The sequence below is a fragment of the Typopeltis vanoorti genome, chromosome 18, assembly GCF_054136105.1.
Source record: "Typopeltis vanoorti isolate ZY-2024b chromosome 18, IOZ_Tvanoo_1.0, whole genome shotgun sequence".
Classification (NCBI taxonomy): Eukaryota; Metazoa; Arthropoda; class Arachnida; order Uropygi; family Thelyphonidae; genus Typopeltis; species Typopeltis vanoorti.
In genome coordinates this window covers 46986995-47005045 of record NC_143566.1, presented here as the reverse complement: position 1 = coordinate 47005045, position 18051 = coordinate 46986995, and the positions used below count along the sequence as shown (strand labels likewise).

Genomic DNA, 18051 nt, shown 5'->3' with positions numbered 1-18051 from the left:
GTATGACCGCGCATGCATGCTATAAGATCATAATCATTAAAAGCAAATCTGCAGCCACCCTAAAACATTGTCATATGGGCTTATTAATACAAGCTTTCAGGATGTCTGTAAGATATCAGATGAATGTGTATGAATGAAGAACAGTATGAATGTGTACGCGAGATATTACCAACTTTTCCAAAATCTTTATCACCATTCTAGAGATAGATATATGGTTAAACTCATCAGTCATTGCACCACCCATGTGAAATGGAATTATCATTCATTCGTTCCTGTGGAATCGTCCCTGTGCTTGAGACTCACGTTTTACAACCAGGTCAAAGTCATTTCAGGTCTTTCTGAAGTAACGGAGAAAAACATTAACATTCAACTTTATTTATGCTGTTATCTTGAAGCACCTCAACTAATGAACGGTTTTGCTAGTATGGATTCCACCACTTCTGATCAACAGTGGATCTTCTTGCTGTTGTCATCCACCTTTAGACAAATGCCATCAATCAAGTGGTTGAGCTTGATTATCTCTAAGGCATTCGAATTTTAAATACAGTCTTGTTAAGTAAACTTCCACTGTATGGGCTGTCATCCAGTTTCTGCAACGGGGTTGTCAGCTTTTGTCTCTGGACGCAAACTGAATATGACTGATGCTGGTGTTCCACAAAAGCTCTGTTGTTTCACTTAGGCTAACAATCAAAATTCTGGAATGCTAAAATGTATTAAGTCTGTTGTATTTAACTAATTTTACTGTTTGTTTATAGTGAAATATGCAATGAGCAAATTATAACATAAAATCTCTCTATACAGTACTGTACTGTAATAAATAATGAAACATGAGTATATAGTGTTTCTGTGCTAGTAAAATAATCAGCTGGATATGAGAGTAATTCTTCGAAGCTGATGCTTTATTAATTGGACGATTCATCGGAGAAGGTTGACGAGGCTAGGTCATCAAGAACAAATTCTTCAAATTCAGGACTTGGAAAAAAAAAAAAAAAAGCGCTCTGAGGATGTTTCACCAAATGCATAACTTGCGGAAGATCTAGGCTCATCTTCAGGTGGTCAGGTAACAATAGGAGTGGGTTTCTTTAAAAATGTGCACATTACATCCAACTTAGTGTGCACAGTTTGTCCTTTTCTTTTCTGCACAGATTTCTCTGCAACAAGCATTTGCAGTTTGAACCATGCTAAATCTCTCTATGTTAGAGTCCATTTATTCAAACAACTGAGTTGCCTTATACAGAACCAAATGCTTCTTCAAATTTTTTCGCTGCAAACTTATTTCAACTCCTCTATAACGAATGCGCCCAAGTTTGAAAATAAAATAAGCACATGCGCTATTTTTACCCATCTCCCTTCTGGTAGCCAATTGTATGGTAAAACTAGTAGCCAATCAAATGTTTTATAAAAGATTATAAAAGATTTCATTCTTATTATATTTTGATAGTTAAAAAATGTTTTTCTTATGCAAGATAAATTAACACAGTTGATTGTGTGCAAATATTTCATGTTTAGATCATGAAAGATTTGTTTAAAAATGATAGCCCTTAGAGGTTGATTGTCCTCTCATACGTTTTGATTGGAATTTGTACACAAGCTGTATTAATAAAAGTTTTTGTGTGAAATACGGCTCTTTTTTTTTTTTTTTCTCAACGATGCGAGCCCTTTGTTAAAATTTTCATAGCTCAACACTGAGTATGGGTGTATTAAAAGCAGAAAATGAAGCATATTGTAGTTGGCTAAAACTAAGTCCCCAACTCATTTTCAGAATATCCGGAAACTAGAAGTCGGCAAAACGATCGCAGACTAATCCAAATCAAATTGAAAAAGCCAAATGTGAAAAATGTGCTCCATTATCTAATGGCAGTTATGCGTTCTTATCTCTCACCAGAACTACTGAGCGCAACCTTTTGCCCATCCTTGCTTCCTATCGCTCTGCAACTTGACGGGTCTCTTTCAACCTCGCCAGAAAGAAAAGGATTAATTTCTGACATCATACTTCTCAAAAACTCCTAAGATGACCAACGAAAATTTCCACACCAACACTCAGTATATAATATTCAATATCTCCAATAATCTTTCATCTTTTGAGAAATCTTTTTTATATATATATAAAAACACGTTAAGTAATCTCGATACAAAAAAAAAATCGTGAAATCTCCCAATTGTCCTCGTTTAATTGAAAAAAAAAAAAACAGAACGAAATAGTCACTATTTTAATACAATGTACGCTTGAAAGTAGCTGAGAACAGCATCAAACAAAAAACGTTTCTGCTGTAGTTTAAAAAAAAAAAAAGAATTTAAACTGCTGAGCGGATAAATAAAAACATTGTTTTTACATTAATAAAAAAACATAGTATACCAGACCTTTTTAAAGTAATTCATTGTTAAACATGATTCGGTACTGATTTGTTTACACAGATTTTTTTTTTTTTTTAAAGTTTCACTGCAGCTAGAACTGTTTACAGGAAGAATTTATTTAGTATCTTTCGCTTCAAATGTAAACACAACTATCAAAGTCAATCTTTCTCTCTCTCTCTACGCACCCAAAGTTCAGTGTGTTTGTGTGTGTTGTGACGTAGTTATCTCTTGAGATGGCGGGATACGGCAGTTACATTTATCATGTGGTAGCCCTTTTCCAGTCATCAGTATAAAGAATTCTAACTGATTGGCTAATGGTATAAACATGCACTGACCTCAAAAGCGAACCACCACGGTGTATTTCGCCCATCACGGATAAAAACAGGAAACGGTTAGTGATAGCGAAGAAAGAAAGGAAGATTGTTTTTAAAGTAATTCGTTCTTGAGAAGTTACTTAAAACGATGCGAAATAACGTCTACAAGCGTCCAAAAATTAAAAAGAGGGTGATTAAGTTAACATTATTATCATCTTATATAAGTATAAAAGGAAAAATAACACCTTCATTAAAAACAATTCAATTAATAAAATTAAATTATTTATTTAGTTTTGTATTTCATGATCTCAGGCTGTCAAGTGGAAGACATCAGGTTGTCATATACTGCATGTTTAGCCTATGAATACACGATCACAAATTAAATCCTTACTTTTTTATAATGAGGAAAAACTTATTTCATTTTATTTGGATCTTTTATTACTTGAAGGCTTCTGCCTGCCATTCTTCACTTGATATGAATTTTTTCCTTGACGTAATCCTTCGATTACGTCAAGGAAAAGGTAGGAAAGCAAAAACAGTTTTTGTAGTCATCCTTTCCTCTCTGTATAAATGGACATTAAATATTCTTTTAACAGATTATTCAAAGTGCATATTTTCCAACTGTAATTATTCTAAACATCGTGCTGAATGAGGTAAATTAGTATCTATGTAATTTTACTTACTATTAATCATATATATTAATGATATAATATTACTCTATCTTTTATACTAGTAGTTTATAGTATAATATAAACTACTAGTATATAATAATTTATATTATAAATAATATAATTAATAGTATAGTACGTATAGTATATAATAGACGCAAAATTACTAGTTATGCACAATAACGGAAATAGTCCATGTAATTATCTGTGTACAATAATGGAAATGGTGCATGGTTAGAGTTAATGGACTGCTGAAAGCCAGCCATATGAATCATCAAATCAGTTCGTGAGATTATAGCACTATTACAACTTAGTCACCTATCTTCACTGTCGGAAAATGATAAAGTCTGCGCTGTTGATTGTCGTAGTCAATGTTTGGCTTACGTGCAGTTGCCTTCAGCTGAAACGGATACTGTAGAGCAGTGTTTCTCAAACTTCAGATATCCACGTACCCCTTCTTAAATTTTCATTATTACCAAGTACCCCCTAATTAATTAATTTTAAAAAATAAATTAATTAAAAATTAAATATCTATTTTATTTGAAATTATATGTTCATATACACAAAAAATATGATTTATTTTTAATAGAACAAAATTTGGAATAGGTTCCTCTTCATTACCTGTCCATGAAAATCCACATTTCAAGTAATTCATATCATACTTACGAAGAGTTTTCATCCTCTTCCTAGTTGGTTCTCTAGAGATGTCAGACTTATCAATTTCATTTGATCCAGATGCAATATCAACGTTTTCTTGTTGCTTACAGCTACTTGCTATATTTGCTATATTGCTCTCTTTTGGGGGTTTTATAAATCCAATCTTTAACCAATGATCCATACGTAAGAATTTGAAAGCTAAAAAAAAAAAAAAAAATACCGCATTTACTCGAATATAACCTTAACTTTTTCCCCAAAATTAAAGCTAAAAAATCATGTTGCGAGATATGTGCAGAGATTTTCGGAAACTAAAGTTTTCTGAAAATGGTGTGACTTACTAAGAAGCTCCTACTCGCTATCACTACTTTTGGCATCGAGAACAGTTTCTTTGTGTGCATCGTCAAAGTCATCTACCCAAATAGCGTCATTTTCCTTCCCATTATTTCAAGCAAAAATTACCAGTATTCACATACCAGTACTCACATTTACAAGACGCGAAGAACTGCATATGATTGGTGCGGTATTAACAAAAGATCGTGGGAACCAAAGACAAATTAGCATTTCAACAGTTGAGTTGAAATGCTAATTCCCTTCAACCGAATTCCATAATATCTGAAACACATTCACTATATATTTCTTAGTTTTAACACGTTAGTTCCACCGGCAACATATGGTTTTGCTTGGTCTCTATATAGCCGTTTCTGTTGGAGGGAGGAATGCGATTCATTAGTTAGTGCCGTTTTATCCCTGTTGTCTCTAATTGCACTATTTGTTGAAAAATATGACTCCTTTAATTATGCATAGCCGAAAATTGCCACGTACTCCCTAACGACCTTTCGCGTACCCCCGGGGGGGGTACGCGTACCACACTTTGAGAAACACTGCTGTAGAGGACTTTCTATATATATATATATATATATGTTAAAGATACCAAGTTATTTTAAATATAAACCTGGTTTTTTACTCCATTATATATTAAATCTTCCGATTGACTGTTTCCACATCAGATTGCTGGGATTACAATACCACAGTTTCAGGCACATTTGGTTCCCTGGTTATCTTTGCATTTGTTGGATGAGGTGGCACTCTCACATTTACATTAGCTGATGATGTTGCCACAGTTGATTTTAAGTGATTAATTCTTTTATCTACGTCACGAACAGACAGCCACTGATACGGCATTGAGAAATAAAACCGCTTTCGAAGTCAATTATGTTCTTTTCCACGGGCTGCTTTGACAACAAACAGTGTACTGGAAGCATATATCAGTGCGTGATGACAGAAATATATATATACACATACACATTATGTTTCAGTCTGAAACAGGGGTATCCAATATTTTTTTTTAAAAAAAACACAGTGTAGGCGATAACAATGTAAATTACGTTTTAATGGCGTTTTAGCCAGAATAAAATACCTGAATTCCAGGCTACTCACAAATGGCTTCTCGAAGCAATCACTTCGCAGCCCTCACCCATCAGAGCAGGCTTGGGAAAGTTACTGTTGTAGGAGATGTGATAATGCATCACTTTTTCCAACAATATGCAAAACTGGCCGGCCTGGTTGGCCTAGTGGTTAGCGTGTCCGCTCTCCAGCCAAGAGTCCGTGGGCTCGAATCCCGCCATGGGCATGGATGTTTGTGATTGTCCTACAAAATTTGTGTGGAAAGGGAATCTGCGACCCTACTACTTATTCCAGCAGAAGACATCATTGCCAAAACCATGTGAGGTACGGCAGTGACCATATGGCGTCTATGGACGTCAAATGCAAAAAAAAAAAGAAAAACTGTTAGTGAAGTCATTCTATGTAAAACGGGAGTCAATAATAGTCTTTGAAGATGCCTAAATACGAACAGGAAAATAGAAATCGTACAAAAACAGTTCATATCAGCGACAATACTGATAAGGAAATCACGATGCGAGACTGTGGGATTGTGTATGTACAAATATGAATGATATAATGAAACTTAAAATATGCCAAGAAGAAAGGAAATCCCCGGGGAGAAATTTAGCAAGCGAAGTAAAAGGGGAGAGGAGCTACAGTATTTACTCGAATATAACTCGCTCTCGCGTGTATCTCGCACCGCTGATTTTACTTCACGAAAAAAGAAATTAAAAAGTTTTGCATATAGTTCGAACACGAAAAGAGTTTAAAACTTTAAGAAATAGATAGTGAATGTTGTTAGTTTCAAATATTTTGGAATTCGGTTGAAGAGAATCAGCATTTCAATTCAACAATCGTCTGTTTGCCTGTAGAGAAAATGTGGGAGTGAGAGCATTGACTTCTACTCGATCTTGGATTGAGCGAGAGTAGACCAAGATTAAGAGAGCATCATTAGAACTGTTGTGCAACTGGAGTTTGAGACCTGACCTTGGGACATGATTTCGCCAGAAATAATTAATTTAATTGCAGAAGCATTGTTGCTAAAATTTCAAATATATCGAGTGATGAAGATTATCGGCCGATCGTAAATAACGTTGATAATTAAGATTTAAATGCATTCATTTTATAAATAATGTGAGCAATTATAAATTATAATGAATATTGAGGATTTAATTATAAACGTCAAATTCGTTTTCCTGAAAAACTTTGGTTTCCGAAAATCCTCGCATATATCTCGCACCACGATTTTTGAACTTTAATTTTTTTGGGGAAAAGTGCGAGTTATATTCGAGTAAGTACGGTATATGTGAATAGATTTTTCCTCCCTTTATGTATTAATTTAAATTTCAGTAGGTTTCGAGGTTCGTAAGAAAGTGTAATTGAAATGGGCATGCTGTGTAGATAGTAGTTTTTATTTATTTTTACTTTTTTTAATTATTATTTTACAATACGAGTAGTTATGGTATATGAACATCCCCTCACAAGGGCAAGAATGCTGATATAACTCGGTCAAATAACGTTTCCAACTTGAGTGGCTCATTTGACGGAAAAAAACAAGTTCATTATTATTACGTAACACCTCTAAGGAGTCAAATTCATCGCGGGAGGGTGCTCACACCGCACAATCTACTGTGTACACTACTATTAAGTAGCGTACAGTTTATGCAGTGTTTATATGATGGTAAGCTACTATCTAAACGCTGCAACTGATACAACATAAACCACCATCACACTACGCCATCTATCGTCTACTATTAATTTCTTTTCCGGTATTCAGGATGAAGAACTCGAAATAAGGGTTTTGTATTTTATAAAAATAAATTTTAAAATGTCCAAAAAATCCGGTTTTGCATTAGAAAAGAGAGCATTTTTTTAGGTTAGCATATGGCTACGCATAGCATTCTGAATTAAGCATATGTGTCGGAAATTGTAAAATATCACGTGACGATATATATATATATATATATATATATATATATATATATCGGCATATACATATATATTAATGAAATAAACAGCCAAAAGGCTTCACTTCGGCGATGTAAAAATTATTTAAATTAAGGGGATATTTAATCCCACATTATTTCTAAGTCGAATAAGAAACTCTAAGATAGAAATCAAAGCGTTTCATGCCAAATATAGCAAGCTATAAAATATTTTTTTCTTTTTTCTTGCAGTCCTAGTATTTTATTAGTTGAATTTATTTTTCTGAAAGAAAATAATATAATCTTTGGAGAGGATGCTGTAGCATTCTGGAAACTGATTACGATAATCACCTTCATCCGTTCCTTCCAGCATCAATGACGGAAGAGGGTTAAGATAGGAAACGATAAAAAAAAAACTGTTTTAAAGTATAGGTCACAGAGTGTAAATAAATATACTGCAATATCCGTTTCAGCACACTTATACCGCTAGTGACATATTTCATCGTCTCGAATATTCTAGCAAGCGATTACAGAATGAATCAGACCAGTATCTAAATAAACAGTGTCAGGCATAAGTTCAATCTGATTGCAACTTCGACACATGCGCGCGGTTGTTAGCGGATAAAACTGGCTAGAGTTGATTTAGAGAAGACGATCTGGTTTAAAGCGTCACCCCTGCTTTCCTTTTGGACGATTTTTGATTTCAGAGTTGAGATTAATCATGCTTTTTAACAGAAAAAAGCCACTTTATTGTACAGAGAAACTTGGTCTTATATAATTTACAGGGCCTTATGGCTTCCTCAGAGAACCTTCCTAAAATGAGAAATGATGCACCCTCGGCAGAAGTTGAAAATTTTTTAGATATTTGCAAGAAATGAAGACATTCAAAGTATCCTCGTTGAGGAACAAACAATTTTTTCTTTAGTTATTTAATTTCCTTTATTCCTATTTTTTCCCTTCTATTTTAGAAGGATGGATTACAAACTTTCAGTTCAGCACAGTATTGTAACTGATATCCAGATTCGGCATGAAAGGGTCATTAAGAATGAATTTCATTCTGCAATCACATTTTCTACTGCAATTGTTTATAAGTTCCAAATTCGCAAATGTTTAAACATTTGCAAGAATAGGCAAAAACTATGGTGTTGAGATTCAGTCAGTTCACTGATTACAGAGCGATCATCTATTTATAAAAAATACTAAGGCTTTACAACCAAAATGATACTCAAGACGATAGAGTTTCATAACATCAGTTCTCAAAACCGAAGCAGTCTTGGTTATTTTCTTTAGAAAGCAGCTTTATTATGAACAGGAGTAGTATTGCAAAAATATTTCTATTATTTTCCCCGTCTTATTCGAAGGTTGCTGTCAATGAACAAATTTCTATAGTTCTGCATCTCATGAATTCTTTTTAAAAGAGTCTTTGAAAACTGGAAAAGCTTCTATCCGAAATTTTTCCAGTTTAAAGTAGCTTTAAATTGCAATCGCTAACTGCATGGGGACATGTCCATCCCCCCCCCCCCGAAAATGGCTTTATTGAGATCTGTCACTGTTGATTAAATTTGAACAATACCACAGATTATGACAGCGGTAGATTGTAAAGATGTCAGGCTCTAGAAAAGTAGTTCCAAATTGAAAATATGCAACAAATCAACTTATATACGGTTTTTATGTTGTTCCGTAAAATTGGAAAGATGGACAAGTCCCCTTTCTGCAATGATTCAGTTGAAAGTGAACTTGAAAGTCTTTGCAGGCTACAAAACGGCAGACTTCAAAGAACAGCGCGTCATCAAGATCTGCTTCAAAGTAGGAAAAACTATGCGGAAACTTGACATGTTAAAATTTGATTTTGGAGAGGAAAGGAAACAATCAGCATAACTCAAATATCTGACGGATTTTCTAATTTTAAAAGTATTATTCCCTAGATAACTTTCGACGATTTCTTTTTTTTTTTTTTCAAAACTCAATTTATAATTATTGAGGGGACAATTTGATGAAATCATTATGAGTCGCCCCGCTCTTCTTCCCTCGAAAACCTCTGACTACACTTCCATTGTTCAAAGTACATTCTGAAAATATTTTCAACAATGGTGCAGATACTGGATTTGCTGTATCAAGTGCAAGGAAACTACTCCCAAGAGGACAGCGTGGAATAGCAGGTAAATTCCTTTATCTTAAAGAAAAAAATACAACGAAAGCATACAAAAAACTTAATTACACGCCGTATAATATTTAGGTAATTTAATCCTATTATTTTTGGAAATTATATAGGTTCCGAGTGAACAAGGTATGGATCCTGCTCATAAAGGGTGTTTGTTACAATTCCTTACAAAAAAGGTAATGGCCTACCTTTAGTTATTTTGTCTTAGTTTGCCGAGGCTGCAAATAAAACTGTAGTCTGCTAAGAAAAATAATTATATATTTAGTTGATCAATTCGAATCACTTAACACAAAAAGAAAGGAAAAAAAAACGAAAAAATTCGTTTATGCGCATTATCTAGTATTTTACTGAATAATTTATTATAAAAAAGATAAATGATTATCATTAAAACATTAAAAAATAAAGTATGCTCAAATAAACAGAACATTTGTAATAAATGGCACAGGATGTAAAGCGTTGCTTTTAATACTTTATTCTTGATTTTTTAAAAAAAGAATCGAGAAAAATTAATGTTACTTGACACTTATAAGAATTTGTAATAATCATGCTTAACCTAATGAGATAAGTTGTTTTTTTCCTTTTAATTTCTATTTCAGTGGTTTGCATTCAAGCACATATTTTCAAGTGAAGGAAAAAGAAAGAAAAAAAAATTATGACTAAGCATTCATTTTGAATAAAAGATCCATTCAAAATGTTAGGGATTGACATAACTGGAATGGTAGGTAAATTCCTTTATTATTATTATTAGTAGTAGTAGTATTAAGATACCTCCAGGGAGTTAGTGATTCATCGACGGAGGCCACATACAATACACACACACACCAGCTGTCATACCATTCACATAAAATCCAGTGGCAATCCATTCCAATCACGCACCACTCTGAGAGAAAAATCTAGATCCCACCCCTACTTAACGGCATTCATCCTCTTGTCCTTTTCCCAAAAAGAAAAATTCAATCAACTGAAATCCTGTATAACCCTTTCAGAAGTTTGTAATTCTCAATCATATCGTCATATCACCCCCCCCCCCTTTCTCCTGTTTGCTAGTGTCTGCAAGTCTACAAATTCTCAATCTGTCTTCATAAACAGTATTTCAGAATCCTGATATCATTTTAACACTCTTCTTTGCACACTCTCTCCACTGCATCAGAATCACAACGGAAACCATGAGACCAGATCTGCGCACAATAGTCCAGGGGAGGTCTTATGAAGGAAGTAAAGAGGCAAAATGGCATCCTTATTTTTATATGTCAAAGTTCGTTTCAGCATTGCAATTTCAATTTTCTTTTCAGCTGTATTTGCTACATGGCCCCTGAACTTCAAATTACAAAATTCCTAGCCTGATCAGTTTCTGCTAGTATAATCCCGCCAATATAATACAACATTGGATATCTAATCACGTAAAAGTGCACGACTTTACATTTACTCACATTGAACACTGACATCCATTTTCCTATGTCCACAATTCCAGCTTATTCAAAGTATTCTGCAAATACTGCATATCAGCTGAATTCCTGACTGCCCTACCTATCTTTGCATCATCAGCAAATGCTTCCCAATGTCATTAATGTATATTGTACGTCCACGCTTCATAGAACTGCGTCTGCTAATGTGCCAAGAAGAGTCAATTCATGCTGAAGGGGAGAAAGAAATCAAGGATGTACGAAATGGTCACCAACACGCAAAATCACGTGCTTTATACGTAACTGTTGTACAAGCAAAATAGTTGCCACTTTAAAACTAGAAATTTTCATAAAAGAAAAGCTAATTTTCTGACGTATAATAATAAACACTCATCCCACGAAACGCATTGATTACCCTAATATCAGAATGGATTCTCCTTCTTTTGACATGCGCAGAAGTGTCGAAGGGTCTCGCATCTGGGGGCGTATAGTAGACTGAATAACAATGGATCACGAACTGATCCTTGTGGTACACCACTGGTTACCCTAAATCTTGCAGACTCACTTTCCGATATACCACTATTTTGATATCTGTCAGTAAGCCATTCTTTTATCCACGCTAATATTTTATAATCCAAACCCATATTCCCCAATTTATGTAGTAGACTGCCATTCTGTATTCTGTCAAAAGCCTTAGCGAAATCCAAAAGTATCATGGTGTATAAATTCCCCTTGTCTAGCTCAATGGCAACATTATAGAATGTGAGCAAGGTGCTAAAAGATGACCTTCCCTTAGTAAATCCATGTTGTTCATTGCAAAGTATAGATTCTCTGTCAACCCATTTCTGAATGCGAGCTCTAACCAACTTTTCCAAAACCTTCACCACCACTCCTGAGATAATGAATGGTCGATACTTGGATATATCGGTCTTTGCACCATGCATGTGCAATAGAATTACCATACATTCTTTCCACTCCTGTGAAATCTTCCCTGTTCTGAGACTCAAATTATATAACATGGTCAGTGGCGAATGCTGGTCTTGAAATTTACGCTTGCTCTTGTTATCATTACGGGAGTGAGAGGTATGATTGAAATCTGATTATCGGAATAATGAATTACAGGTAACCCTCGTATAACGCGGATGTTAGGTTCCATAGAAATGCCGCGTTATATAAATCGCGTTATGCGAGACTCAGATCACATACAAAAAGTAGGATTATGTTCCAAAATCGTTTTTTTTTTTTAAAAAAATTATATAAACAACATGACAATCCAACAAAAAAATATTTTTATTTAATTCAGGTAATTCGTGTAAGTTAAGAAAACAAACTATGACATAAATACATAGTATAAAATTATAAAAATTACAAGTTGTAATTAAGCTTCATTGCACGTAATGCATAAATGTTTTAGGCAAAATAAAAATAAGTGCATATTTTAATCTTTCATAGCACGAGGATTTGAGGATCGGTTAATAAACATTAGTTTTGTCATGTAATATTACTACAAAACAGCAGAGTAATTCTGTCTTTGGAAACTTTGAAATCCAGGAGCTGATCTTTCATTCGAAATATAGGTGCGTTTTGGCATATTTTCCCAATATAACCCGGATTCATCACATTGAACACCTGGTCTGCATTATAAATGTTTACAAACTTCGAGAGTTTTTCAAGATTTCCATCCAAAGGAATTTTCTTTTGAGTGCATCTTCGTTCCAAATCATTAGAGATTTCTTCATTTTTCTCTTAGAATATTGCGTGCACGAGCAACTAGCTTTGCACTTACCGTTGACCCAGCAATAAACACTTTCTCGGATTTTATATTCATTGTGTTTGATTGTTTCAATTGTTGATTCATTTAAATTCAAAGTCCTTATAACAACTGGTTTTTCTCCATTTTTCAACCGATCCATGATTTTAATTATTTTTTCTTCGAGACGAATTTTCTTTTCAATATTCATTTTTTCCCCTTTCAATGCAATTTGGGGCCATTACTATAAAAATAATTTTTTTACATAAAAAAGCATTACATATTAATTATGTATGTAACTCACCAGAAAATAAAGTGCTCAGCTTGAGATAACACACTTATGATTTTTAATGCGTTTTCCTGGCAGAAAACGAAGACAAGTTTCAACAATAAATATTTTATACGGTATACAATTGATGTACATGCGTGCTAAAGGGTGTTTCCCCTAATATAAAATCGCTACTTATAACTACCTGCGCGATACCGGCAGACACAAATTTAACGAAGATAAAATTTGATTTTTAAGTCGCGCGGTGAAAAATATATGAAAGGATAAAGGGTTACTACAATTTCTAGACTGTGTTTTTGTCAAAACCGCGTTTTATAAGTACCGCGTTGAACAATGGTTACTACAATTTGTAGACCGCGTTATACTGAAACCGCGTTATACGAGGGTTACCTGTACTGACCATTTAAAACTATATATTTAGAAATTTATGTACATTTAATCATACAAATACAACATTTATTTTACAAATGATATTCTATCTTTTTCAATTTAGCTACTTGAATACAAATTCTACCCTACGGTTCTTCTCTGTGAACTGGTCAATAACATCGTCATAAAAAGTTGGTTGTAATTTAATTTTCCCAAGCAACACGCACACTTGTAAAGGATGCTGAAGCTCACTGGCTAGAGCTACGTTGACTGCGTATGGCCTGTGGACGACGTGAAATGGTTATGCGCGCGCATGAAATCACAGTGCTGCTGCAAGGAACTGTAAGCTCCTACAACCGAGCAAGCCAAGGTAGCTTTGACTAGACGAGCAAGCATCTGCCTTCGATACACAACACAAAGAAGCTCAATTATTGCCGCGCAAGCTTAAGACGTTTTCTGTCAACAAAAATAAAAGCCTAAATGGAATGCTTATAAATGCATGCATTTATTAACAAATAAATAGTACTTCTTTCTAAATTAATGAGCTTGCGCAGCAAGCATAGCAAGCATGGAGAATTCGCCACTGAACATGGGTAAGGAATAGTTCAGCTGAACACTTTTAACACCTGCTGAAATCCATCAATCCCTATTGCCGAATTTTTATTCAGTTTGTGCAACAGCTGTAATACCTCCTCCTCATACAACTTAGTTTCTTCATCCAGTGAAGAGGTAGCAGTGAACTCAATGTTGATAGCTTTTAGCATTTTAGCACTCATTTGTTGAACCTCTTCTGCATCTGTCACCATCACACCATCTGCATTCAGTAGGGTTATTCCTTCATATTCATTCTTTCTTTTACTTGCAGCATATCGATATAATTCTTTTGCGTTATCTTTAGCTTTCAGACCAAAGCCAGTTTCATTTCATACTCAGACTTTTGTTTCCGTACAACGGTTGTGATTATTCTGGCCTGCTGATTTAACTTTCATAACGGTCATCATCCTTATGCAAACGGTATTCCTTCCACATCATAATTTTCTTACAAATCTCTTGTTTAATAACATTACACATGCATTTAATTCCTACCCTACTTATTCTTCGAACTCTCGGGACACATTCTGATATCGCGTCATTTAAGTATTGTTTAAATGCTTCCCATGCACTGTCGATATTCTTCCCATCCAGCAACCGATCCCATTCCAATGAACTCAGTATACTCCTCAGTTGGTCATAATTTCATGCTTTGTCGTTCAGCATGTAACTTTTTCTGAATGGAACATTGATAAACTTAGCCAATTCCCAAGTGAGTATCGAATGATCACTGTCACCGGGAGGCTGAATAGTTACATCTTTAACTGAAACACCCTCTGACACTATAATCGAATCTAACACTCTTTGACCTCGAGTTCCTTCTGTCATATGCTACTTGAGGAAGTTGTCCTACAATAACTCAATAAATTCAGTTTCATTATTCTCATAAGATTTTACTGCTGCTCAATCAATATTTGGATAATTAAAGTCTCCCATTATGACTGCTCTTTTCGCGCTCATCTTTTCTATTTGGTGATGCATTTCTTCACCACTAGCAACCGATCCACTATGCAATTGATCTTGTTAGATTCCACCTCACAGCAGATGACTTCAAATTCACTGCTACATGAAATACTGTTACTAGTACTACAGTCATAGGTCTCACCACTAACGGGATTCGAGTCATCCCATATCATTAGCAGCACGCCCCGTCCTCTCCTATCCTGTCTATCCTTCCTAAAAATACTGTACCCTTTATATTCGATACCAGATAGTAGGTCTGATTCTGATAGCCTGGTCTCACTAATGCCCGCAATTTGAGGCACCCAACATATTGACCACGCTAACAATGACGAAAAAAAAATGTTTATAACATTCCATATAATATATACATATTTGAATCCTATTGTTTTTGTAGATCTATATAGATTCTCAGTGAATAAGGTATGGACCCTCTTCATAAAAGTGCTTGTTATAATTCCTCACATAATAGGTGATGGTTTACCTTTAGTTATTTTGTCTTAGTTTGCCGAGGCTGCAAATAAGACTGTATTCCGTTAGGGAAGGAATAAAAAAAAAATTATATATTTAATTTATTAATTCGAATCATTCTGATGGCTTCAAGTCATCGACACAATTCTAACTCTGTTTTTAGCGAGGGGGGGTACTTTAAATTTTTTTTATGTTGGCCCCACTCACGCAAGGATTTTTTTCCCCTGTTTTATTGATTTTATATACAGTATTTTTTGTGTATTTTTACAAAGTTAGGAAACCCTACTGTAGAGATCAAACATGGAACTTTTTAAAGCCACTTCAAGCGTCCAATAAGTGGGTTCTCACGCCGGGCGATTAAATTCATCTTCCACCTAAGGTCTATCACGCATATTCATGTCCAATTTTCTAAAAAAATTAATCCCATATACGAAAGGCTGCAAGACTCACAGTCAGGGCTATCGTAACTAACTAAGACAATGCCTAGGAGCGGCAAGTTTGGAAGTGGCAGAATTGTATGTGAACCATAAAAACGCCGTTTTTTTTACATACTTTTCTGTTTTTTAATTTAAGGGTGGTAAAATAGCGCCTAGGGGCGACATATATCCTTATTAGAATCCTGCTCACTGTGTAATATGCATGAGAAAGGATAATTGGGGGGGGGGGGGGGCAAGGGAATTAGTTGATCAGTTGGGAGTCACTGCCCCAGGGGAAAGTAGTGTGTATAGAATGGAAGAGACGGTTCCAACGAACAGAGGTAGACGGAATGAAAGTGGAGGATGAACTAGTTCTGTAGGCTTGAAGCTGAATTTTGCATGGATGTTAATCAGCAGCGACTCGTGTTTTTACATGTTCAGTGGAAATCATAGGAACAGTGGTGACCGGTTAGTAGAGTTGCCCATTAAAAAGCTACAGAAGAGAAACTGGGTATCATGAGATTGTAGGGAATATGTGAGAGATGGGTAATTATCAAGTTGACTGTCCCCTTCTGAATAGCATCGAATACGAGAATAGTATTCTGAGGTTGGAAGAATTTGGGATTTATATGGTGATAAGAGCTGTATAGGCAAGAATTAGTGTCTTGAACAGAAGAGGGCACCAAACACTAGATGTGTAAGTCATACATGAGTTTTCAATCGGACTTTCTTCTGGCTTGCTACGGACATCAGGTTAGTGACCTGATGGTGGAATGACAGTGAAATGCAATCAGTTGGTAGAACTAGTAACTTAACGTGAAACTATCCTGATGATATATCAAGGAAGTCGAACGAATAGGGGACTGAATACTTTTTCATGTTTTATATATATATATATATATAAATATATATATATATATATATTTTTTTTAAATTTTCATTTTATATATATATATATATACAGGGTGTTCGGGATAAATTTGACAGTTTCGTAAGGAAAAAGAAAATCTTCTTTGTATCTATTAAATTTAATGAATTGACAAAAAAACATTACAGGCAGAGTTAATTACAATACTATCAACAAGATTTACTCAAAATAACCACCATTAGCATCGATCACAGCTTCAATTCTGCTTCGGAACCTCGAACAAGCTGATGATACAGTCTCCCTGGGAAGGGCCGCAAAAACTGTTTTAATTTTATCCATTAACTGGGCTTTTGTATTACTGGAAGTGCGATTGGTGTCTTTTTCAACTGCGCCCCATACAAAATAATCCATGGGGTTAAGGTCTGGGGAGTTTGGAGGCCAAACATTTGGACTGGTGAAGTCGTAGAAATTTTCAGACAACCATTTTTGACTTTTCCCAGAGGTGTGGCAAGGGGCCGAATCCTGCTGCCATACATACGGCCTACCATTGGCTACCCTTGTTATCCAGGGCTTGACTACAGTTAGCAACTCCACGAACAAAGTCCGAATTCCAATGCCAGGGTTCTTCAACACCTGTTCCTGCAGATTTGCGAGGAATTCTGCTGTACGAACGCAATCAGATCGTCTGCTAGGGATCTTTCTTCTTGCTACATCCTCGTAGTCACCATTGCAAGTCTCTAGTTCATGCCTGATTGTTTTTACTGTATTCAGGGAGCATTGGGCAGCAGTCGTAATATCCTTATTTTGATGGCGGGCACGAATCATCATGATACAAGTTATTCTCTTCCATGATTCAGGTGGGTTCCAGCTATCCATCCTTTCTAACATCTTGTATGTGAATGAAGAAGGGTCCAAACTTTTAAATGAAGAGAAGTGTGTGTTAATACATGTAACTTACGGAAAAATATAATTAATTATAAATATGTCAAATTTATCCCGAACACCCTGTATATATATATATATATATATAAAATGAAACGTTGGAGTTGTCTGCATTACGATCATATCAAAAATTTTAAGCAAAATTAATTTTTCTTGTCAAAAAATTTGTCATGAACTCTTTTTTAAGGTTTGGAGATGTTTAAAGATTTCAATCAAACCTTTTCACAATTGACTATATACAAAAAACAAGAAATCATTTTAAAAAGTTAACTACAACTTATGACAGTCACACTGATGTTCATATCGCATTGCATTGCATCCCACCCCTGCCATCACTACATCAGTATGCAGCTCGAACTTGCAATTGAAACAAAGTGACACGATAGAAAAAAACTGAGAAAGTTTAATACCAAAGAAAAGAGGTGTTTATCTTTGAGATGCCTATCAAGCTCGAAAGGTAAGAAGAGTGTTGTTTGGCTAAAGCGCGACACTCGCGTGTCCCTGTTTCCTGTAACAGTGGGTGTCTTTT

General features: G+C 35.1%; 1 protein-coding gene across 6 annotated transcripts in view; it reads right to left on the bottom strand.

Annotated features, from left to right (window-relative positions):
- Positions 1 to 18051, bottom strand: part of LOC150096631 (b(0,+)-type amino acid transporter 1-like) — a 347057-nt gene that overhangs the window by 301634 nt on the left and 27372 nt on the right. For 2 of the 6 annotated variants that reach the window (XM_090408724.1, XM_090408725.1), the window contains exon 3: positions 4004 to 4192. The exons of 3 other annotated variants lie outside the window; for them this stretch is intronic. In XM_090408724.1, coding sequence (XP_090264850.1) covers positions 4004 to 4175 — 172 coding nt within the window. In that variant the 5' untranslated portion in view covers positions 4176 to 4192. Of the gene's footprint in view, positions 1 to 4003; positions 4193 to 9651; positions 9676 to 18051 lie in introns of those variants that run through there. One more of the 6 variants, XM_090408730.1, reaches the window with a different exon arrangement.